This window comes from Ananas comosus, unplaced genomic scaffold (assembly GCF_001540865.1).
Source record: "Ananas comosus cultivar F153 unplaced genomic scaffold, ASM154086v1, whole genome shotgun sequence".
Taxonomy (NCBI): Eukaryota; Viridiplantae; Streptophyta; class Magnoliopsida; order Poales; family Bromeliaceae; genus Ananas; species Ananas comosus.
Window position 1 is genome coordinate 11,381 of NW_017891300.1, and position 9,393 is coordinate 20,773.

Sequence of the window (9,393 nt, forward strand, 5' to 3'; positions counted from 1 at the left end):
CAATATCTTCTGCCTTTTAGTTCTTCTAGCGGAGGTATAGTTTGACCATTCTGTAGTTTAATTCGTCCATCCTTTAGCAACCGATCAAAAATCAGATCGGTTTTTGCTATATCAAATGAATAACTAAATGCAGACACATGTGCTTTCGCCTCTCTTGACTTGGCGGGTTTTAAAAAATCACATTTGTATGGTTGATTATTTCTCACAATCTCGGCAACACAGATTTCGGCTTCATCAGCCGAATCCTCATTCTCTTCAGGCGAATTCGGCTCTTTATGAGCCGAAGCTTCTTCAAGAAAATAGATATTTTTCTCCTTTTCTTTCCTCCAATCTTTGTTTCGGCTCCATCTGGGCCGATCTTCATTGTTACCTTTTCGAAGTTGCTCGTATTGAGCAACTCGAACTCCCAAATCAAAAAGATTTGGAAAGAATTTATCCTCAAAATGATCTTTAATTTTAAAGTGCATGCCGTTGAATGTCATTTTGGCAAATTCCGATTCCGGCATTCTTACGAAACAACGGCTTCGAGCAGTTTTGAATCGGTTCAAATATTCATCAATCGATTCTCCTGTTCTTTGTTTGAATTGAGCCAAATCCGCAACTGATAGTTCTGGCTTCGTTCTATAAAACTGTTCATGAAATTTACCTTCTAACTCGTCCCAGTCTCGGATGGAGTTAGCAGGTAAACTCGTGTAGCAAGTGAAAGCCGTCTTAGTCAATGAGGTATTAAATAACCTCAACTTTAAAAACGGGTCTGCCGCGGCCTCACGGCACTGAGCTGTAAACCGCGCGACCATATTTTCGGTCTCGTCGTCGGAAAATTTATCAAACTTCGGCATCTTCCAATTTGCCGGATATGGGTGTTCTACATCTATATTTGCAGGGTATGGTGACCTGAATACGGGCCACATTGCCGGCCTTGCGCCTACTCCGAAAGTATTCCGGATGGCTTCTTCTATTTGCGCATAAATCTCGTTATTAATCCCCTGTAAAGGGGCTTGCGCTAGTGCTGGGTTCGGTGGTTGTGGCGCATCGAGATTTTGCACAAAAGGATTAACCCCTTGTGCATTTGGAGCCTGCCCCTTAGCCCCTACATTTTGGGGCTGGTACGCTGCTACCGGTGGAGGCGGTGGTAGCCCCCAAGTTATCTCTAGCTATTGACCGGCATTAACTACAGCCGGTCTATAAGTCGCTTGATATGGTGCCCCTGGTATTGGGGCTTACCATTCACCGGTGTTGCAGAATTTTGTAACACTGGTGCCATCATAGGTGTTTGTAAACCTAATGTTGGCTGATCATTCCAAGTCAACAATTGCCCTATTCGAGCTATATTCTCATTAGAGGTCGTGATTGCGGCAAATACGGCATCCAGCCGTGCAGTATTTGCATGACTATTTTGATCCAAAACTTGCAGGACCCGAGTCATTTGCCCAAGTGCTTGAGCCAAGCTAGGCTCTTGTTGGCCAGATTGACCACTGGTCTCACCTTCAGAAGGTAAGACTGCTTGGCGCTCTACAACATTCTCTGAATTACTGGGCTGTTCACTCCCAGAATTTCTAGGAATAGCCCTATTACGAAGATTCATGGCGTTATCATCAGCTATACTTTATATAAAATGTAAATTTACCTTATATTAGGGTCCCACTGGGCGTGCCAAAAATTGTTGGAAGCCGAATCTCCCGACCCTTGATCCGATCAAAGATCCTCCTAAGGAAGCGCGTCGGGGTGAGGAACGGCTGCGGATAGTGACCCTCGAAGTTTGTGCCCTTTGATCTGTCAAGCGATTCGGTCGATGAGGGATCCAATCAACCGGGTCCGTAAACTCTATTCTCTTGTTTAGCCGGATGAACCGAACGTACAGGAGAAAACAGAATTTGGACTAAGAAATGAGTTGAATGGCTAATACAGCACAGGAACCGGTCGGCCTGAAGAGCCGAACACTACCTTCTATTGAAGTAGAATGGGAAAAGTACAGGAAAAAAGGATTTAGTCTACAGCGGAGTGATGCCCAAAGGGCAGACAGACTCCAGGATGCTAAATTACAGAAACTACTCCTAGGGAAAAACGGTAAATGCAGGAAAGAAAGATGCAGGAAACTAAGGGTGGTCTATTGTTCGCAGGGGCAAAGACCCATTTTCAGGGTATCATCGATCTATTTATCCTATCGCCCCTGATACAGTTATTGCACGATTAGCCACTATTTCCTAGTATTCCGGACCCACTTTGGCCGATCAAACCGCCCACAACTGGACGCAGTTGTTATAACTTCCTGCTGGCGTGGTGGTTCATATTTTTCTTCATATTCCCGGCTCACATCAAGACTGTGACTCCTGCCTATGGGCCGGGTGTGCCAACTATCCGCGTCAGATCGGCTCAATAGTACTCAATTTAAATTTTTTGAATAGATATAAAATTTGCAAACTGTATTTTAGTCTTTCTAAATTAAATTTTCTCGAAATAAAAAATTACGAAGGGAGGAGGTTGGTTTCTAAATCTCACATTTTAACTCATTATAAAATTCAATGACAATTTTAAATTTCTACCATGTCAGATTTACGTTACAAAATAATCACAAAATTTAACAATTTGGGCATTCCATTTTCAAGTGTCTTAAAAAATACCACAAATCAAATATACTCTTAAATCTTATCTATTTTGATGCTTTAAAATTATGGTGAAAACTGCCACCTAAAGGTTATAGCTGAACCACGAACATTACACAGTAATTAATGAGAGAAAATTTAAAATATTTTTAAAAGTTGGGGCTATTTAATATATCAAATTAATTAAGTACTAATGCAGTACAAGTCCCATTTGATTTAGTTTCGATGTGAGTCACGTCAAATTTTAATTTTTACTGCTATGGTTGTGTGTGTGTGTGTGTGTGTGTGTGTTTTTTTTTTTTGTTGGTAAGGTAGTCTGACTAATTTAAAATAATTTGTTTGTTAGGATAAAGTTCATTATTCCTTATCTAATTTGTTATAGTAAAATTTCTATAATTAAGAGATTTACTTAAATGTAGGACGATAAATAATCTTTATAAATAGCTCTTAATTTGTAATTTTATAATTAGTTTATTAATTGGATGAATTAATTTTGATGGTTTAGAATTTTATCGATGTTTGCTCCTTTCTTAGTCTAAATTAATCGTCTGTTTTCCTTCGATTTGAACCAAAATTCACCGACAATTTCTCTCTTCTTTTCTTGTAATTCTTCTTTCGCTTCTTCTCCCCTTTTTTAACTTATCATGCTGCTACAATAACATGCGTTGCGGTATTCATTGTGTTGCAACCTGATCCTCCCAGCCCAATGATGATGAAGCTTCCCTGAGTTGAGCTGAGTGGAGATGATGGATCTTTAGCTCACTATTGATCGATGAGCTCCATTGATGGGAATTTGAGTAAAGTAATTGGAGAAAAGTGAGATAGATCTGAGGGAGAAGCCGAAGAGAAAGAAGAAGAAGAAGGGGAGGAGGAGAGAGAATAGAACTTTGTAGAAGCAATCGGTAATTCCATTCATAACCGTTTCCATGGTCCTTACCCTATTTATAGGAGTCATACAGGGACTATTATGTAATTGACTACAAAGAACAGTAGTAAAATGAAATGTTGTAACTAAGGGGAACCGGTGGGCCTCCACAATCCACTGGGCTCGTAGCTGGACCTGAGATGGATGGCTTGTGGAAGCCCACGAGCAACCCTCGGCCCAGCTTCTCATCTTAGCGAATTGTGGTTCCGCAACCCGACCCGTTATTCGAATCTATCGATTGCTTAGTACGGCCTACCATGCTCAGCTTCGCCCTCCGAAAGCTCCACCATTACACACTGCTACGAAACCGTGGCTCCAATATTGAAACAATAATTTTGCTACATCAAGTGGAGGGCTTGTTTGTATCACCGATGGTGAATTTCAGTTGCAATAAGTTTTCATGTGACCGAGAATTCAGATGAAATTACTTTTCTTTCACTCTTTGCCTGCATAGCTATAGAATCAAAGGTTTTCTAGTTCTATTATTTGTTTGGGGGAATGTGAATAGCATAATAATTTAAGGTGTGAAAGATGAATTAAAAAACTTTGTATATATAATCGTTTCTTAATTTTCTCCGTAATTGACTTTGAGTGGAGCAAAATCAATTACGTTATTTCGAATAGTTTTGTATTTCGATTAAAGGTAAAGTTACAGTAAATAAAATAGCAAAAATAAACATTTATGGCTGAAAACTATTTCACCTCTGGTCACTTTCGGTGAAATAAATATAGCTAGAGTGTAGACTTTGCTTAGACTCTCTGGAACTTTCTCAACATGAAAATTAGGTGGTCCAAAGGTCTCTATATATCAGAGAACTTTCTACACATGGTATCAAAATGGACCAATGCAAGTGGTCCTTTATATGCTTTTCATACATCACAAGATAAGATCAATTTGGTAGGGACACATTAAATCTTGTTGGGTTCCTTCTAATGTTTATCTTTAATCTTGAGGGAACACCTGTGACTAGAGGACCCATCTCTACTTTGGCAATTGTATCCCCATGCATTGCTTGTTCAATTAATCTATTGACACTCCAATAGTTCCACATCGGATAGTTATGACTAGATGCGGAAGCATATAAGCTTGATTGGATTAGATATAATAACTGTACTTAAGCATTTTGGGCTGTTGATTTGGGCCCAACGAATTATTATTGCTAGCGGGTCGAATCGTTATATATTTATTTTTCTTGTTATACCGAGAAACATCCGGACGGGTCACACTCTGGTCTCTTCGATCTGCATTTCTATCTCATATTTTTATCCTACCATCTGTTGAGTTTCTAGTGTTTTCTATACTTAGCCGTTTGATGGTTGGATTTGAAGGAAGGTCATCGGTGAATTCTGGATGCATATACGTATGAATCTACCTGGTGCGTGCTAGCAACAATTTTTTTTTCTATTAATTTGCAGATAAGAGGGACTAAGAGTAATCAATATTAGAACTTTGGGTTGTTGAATGTGTGATTTAATTTAAAAGTTAAAAGGACTAAAATAAAGTTTGACTAGATGCAGGGACGAAGCTACATGGAGGCCCAAGGTGGCCATGGCCCCCTCAACTTTTCAATATTTGTTTAATGGTCCTTCAAATTTTTTTTTTTTTTTTTTGGACCATGGATAGCTTTGGCCTTCCTAATTTTTCAATATTTACTTAATAGTATGGTATCAATATAACTCTCTCTCTCCTTCTCCTAATCGGTATACTCTTTTTATGGGTGAAAATATATTAAAAACTTCTTGCTTATAGAGTATTTTGTAATATATTTCTCTACTCTAAAAATTTTATTTAATAATTTTTTTAAACTTTTATTTATCTTAGGTGAGCTTTTTTATTTGACTAAATCAAGAATTGTACTAAATTTAATAGCTATGTTAATTTTATTTATTAAAAAACTAAGAAATTACTGTTAGATTTAGTAAAATTTCTAAGTTATTTTAATGTAATAATATAAAAAAATAATTAGAAGTTAAATATATGAAAATAAAAAATATAAAATTCATACTTTTACATTATTTACTTAATTAATAATTTTTTAATAAAAAAATTTTAATTAGAAAAAATTTTGTTTATTATTTATTACTAAAGTTTCTATTTAAATATATTTTGACCTCCCTCCAGATTGAATCCTAGCTTCGTCCCTGAATTCCAATATGACTCATCAAATACAACAAGTTTTGGCTTTAGCAATATTTAATTAATTTGGATTAATTAATTGTAGCTAATTAAATTGGTAAAGAGATTAAGTCCAGTAGGTTGTACATCGCTTTCCACGTAGAGCACAACATTTGACTTATCACACATAAATCCAAAAGCACTTTCCAAAGAAGTTGTCTTGCTTGTCTACTCAAAATGCAGCAGCATAGCTTACGTATTTGTATGTATGTTTAATGATAAGACTAAAAACATCTGAATCACTGTGAAACAAATATAATTTACATAAATTTTACAAGTATTTACAAGTCAAGTGCAAGAGAAAAAAAATCACTCTAATCTTATGTGCTATTTTTCTTGATGTAATCACATGTAAAAATATTATTAAGTAAAAGGCATATGTGAAACCATTCGTCGTTTCTATTAACTTGAAATACTCTAGATCATACTCAACTGCACGAACCATTTATTCAGATTAATTTTTCTAATATTTAGCACAAATATATGAAGATTTTACATACATTCCAAGCAACAAACTACAACATGCTCATTCCAAAGAGAATGGCATCATTATTTACTAAGAACTAAGTTTCTTTCTACCACAAAAAGGGTTTTGCAACTAAGTGAAGTTTTTTGGCCCGATTAGCTACCAATCCAGGGTTCTCACTCATATCCAATTTCTCTCTTCTCAATCCATAAGGCAACTCCCACTCGAACCTATGCACAAGATTCGCCAATGCGAGCTCTATAGTCAACTCCGCAAATTGAATTCCTGGGCATATTCTACGACCCGCCCCGAAAGGAATGAACTGGAAATCGTGACCTTTGAAATCCACCGAGTTATTATTGATGAACCTTTCGGGATGAAACTCGTTTGGTTCCTCCCAAAATTCAGGGTCTCTATTGATGGCCCATCCGTTGACGAACACTCGAGTTTTCTTTGGAACGAAGTAGTCTTTTATATAGCAATCTTTGAGTGATTCTCTCGGAAGTAACAGTGGAGCTGGAGGGTGTAACCGCAAGGTTTCTTTAACCACGGCCTTCAAGTAGGTCATCGCGTTCAACTGTTCCTCTCGAACCATGCGTTTTTCGAGAACGATCCCTCTCACCTCATCTTGTAGTTTTTCCATTGTTTTGGAGTTTCGAACAAGCTCCGCCATGGCCCATTCTAGGGTTGTATAAGTTGTCTCTGTTCCTGCGCCAAACATACCCTGCAAATATATAAAACAAAGATGATACCAAGTATTAAAGTTTATATAGTCAAAAATAAATAAATAAATAAATAGAAGAACTTTGGTCTACTTTGGTTGTGCTAATAGTTTCTTTTTTTTTCCTCCGGTGCCTTTGAACTAATGATTCAAAATTCAAAAATATTACCATCGAAATTGCTTTCATGTGATCTTTCTCCAACTTGAAATCCAAATTTGAATCTTTCTGAAGTGAGAGCAACACATCGACGAAGTCCTCTTCCCCATCATCCTTTCCATTCTCATGATCCTCAATCACCTCATCAAGTAGATCATCCCATCTCTTGAAGTTCCTTCTCGCCCTCGAACTCAACCCCCCCAAGAACACGCCCAACCACGCTAACCAAGGGAAGTAGTCCTCTATATTAAACGCACCTAGAAGATACGAATTCTCCTCGAGAAGCTCATGGAAGAGTTCATTCCTTCGCCCTCCTCTAAAGAGCTTTCCCGAAACCACCCTACATGTCATATCATTTGCAAAAGAGAATAGAACTTCACTCATATCTATTGTTCTAGGCGAAGAACATTGTCTTATCTTTTCTATCATGAACGCGACTTCCTCCTCCCTCATGAGATGATAAGATTGCACCCTTTTCGCGCTTAGGAGGTGAATGATACAAAGCTGTCTTACCTTCCTCCAATACTCACCGTATGGCGAGAAACCCAAGCCCATGTTGTTGTAGAAAAGGATCTTCGTGACCTTCGAAGAAGGTCGGTTCGCAAAACTTATGTCGTGGGTCTTCATGATCTCACGCGCCATGTCGGGTGAGGAGACGATGAGCGTAAGGATTTCGCCAAGTTGGAGAAGCATGAGGGGGCCATACTTCTTCGAGAGAGAGGCGAGAGAGCGATGAGGGAGCGAACCGAGTTGGTGGAGGTTTCCTATGAGAGGAAGCTTAGGAGGGGAAGGGGGGAGCTTGGTTTTGTGAGAGGAAGTTCTTTTGGTGATAACAAGGAAATAGAAAAGAGGGGGAAGGAGGAGAGAGGCCATTAGAGATAGGCCTAGTGCAACTTGTAGTATTGTTAGGGCCATTGCTTCAAAGTGTTATTCTCTTGAAGACACTATTAATTTGCTCAGTTTGCCTTTCATTTATAGTTGTAGATGGTTTGCATTTATACACTTGATAGCAGTGGATGCACTAATTGAAGATATTATATATTTCTACTCTTGTAGTGTAGCATATCACTCTTGATGAGATATAATATACAACATTAGTTTATATAAGAAAAGGTTTCATTTTAATGGAAATTAAACTTTTTTATTCAGTGACAAATATCAAGAATTAAATCTACAACATCATAAAATAGAAGAGAATTATATATATATCATGTACAAAATTACAAGAGAGATAACAAAAAAATCGAAATAAAAATACATTTAATTGACCTATTAAATTGTAAATGAAAGGAACTTACCAAAACATGAAAACCAAGTAATTTAAAACTGGCTCCAATAGATGTATTATGTAGAAAACAACTTAGAAATAATCTTATTAAATGGCAATTATATGTCATCTATGGATAGGGGCCCTTCCAAACCAGCCGAATAAAACAAAATTATATTTTATAAAAAAGAAATGAATGAGAAGTAGAACCCAAGAAACGAAGAACCACAATTAATGCATACACACCTAAACAAGTGAGACAAATAAATTAAAGCACCTCAAGGAAAATTCCATACCAAGCAGGGATGAAGCTATTGAGGGGCCCACAGTGGCCATGGCCCCTCCCTAAATTTTTTAAAATTATATAAAAATTCTTTATAATAAAAATTAAAATATTATAAATTTTAATTTTATGGGGCCAAATTAATTTTTTTAATAAAATTTGTGTCTCAATTTTTTTTTGAATTTGTTGATCATTTCCCTTCAATTCTCGCAGCCTTGTTCTTTTTTGAGCATATTGTCGTTATCAGTGAATCTGACAAATTTTTTTTTTACTATCCGAGATCGAATTTTTTTCCTATCAAATCTAAATTTTGGCCCCCCCGAATCTTAATTTCTGGCTTCGTCTCTGACTAGATGTAGAAATACAAGGATTGCAAATCACTCAAAAAAAATGTTAGGCGTTGATTTGCCAAATTGCATTTTTATGCCTAAAAATAATTATATAACTAGTGAAGGCCCGCGCTTCGCTGCGGAAAATTTATGTAATTTTTAAAATCTCTTGAGTAGACTATTTTTTATTATTCAAAATTTAAATTTAAATTTAGAATAAAAAATATTGAAGCTTAAAATTTAAATTTTAATATATCAAATTGAAATTTCAATATTTGGAATTTAATATTTAGATTTTTCTAATTCAATTTATAATGTAATATATATTTAAAATATTGCAATTTGAAATTTTAATATATATATATATATATATATATCATATATGTATCATGAATATATGTATTATGTAATATATATATTAATATATATAATTACATTAATATACATATAATACCCCTCATATAAC

General features: G+C 36.3%; 1 protein-coding gene across 1 annotated transcript; it reads right to left on the reverse strand.

Annotated features, from left to right (window-relative positions):
• Window positions 1-6,122: 6,122 nt before the first annotated feature.
• On the reverse strand, window positions 6,123-8,124 carry LOC109704822 (cytochrome P450 71A1-like). The gene is made up of 2 exons (XM_020225609.1): window positions 7,061-8,124; window positions 6,123-6,894 (listed from the first exon to the last, which is right to left on the reverse strand). The coding sequence occupies exons 1-2, from the start codon at window positions 7,961-7,963 to the stop codon at window positions 6,280-6,282; spliced, it is 1,518 nt and encodes a 505-aa protein (XP_020081198.1). The 5' UTR covers window positions 7,964-8,124; the 3' UTR covers window positions 6,123-6,279.
• Between the last annotated feature and the right edge of the window lie 1,269 nt (window positions 8,125-9,393).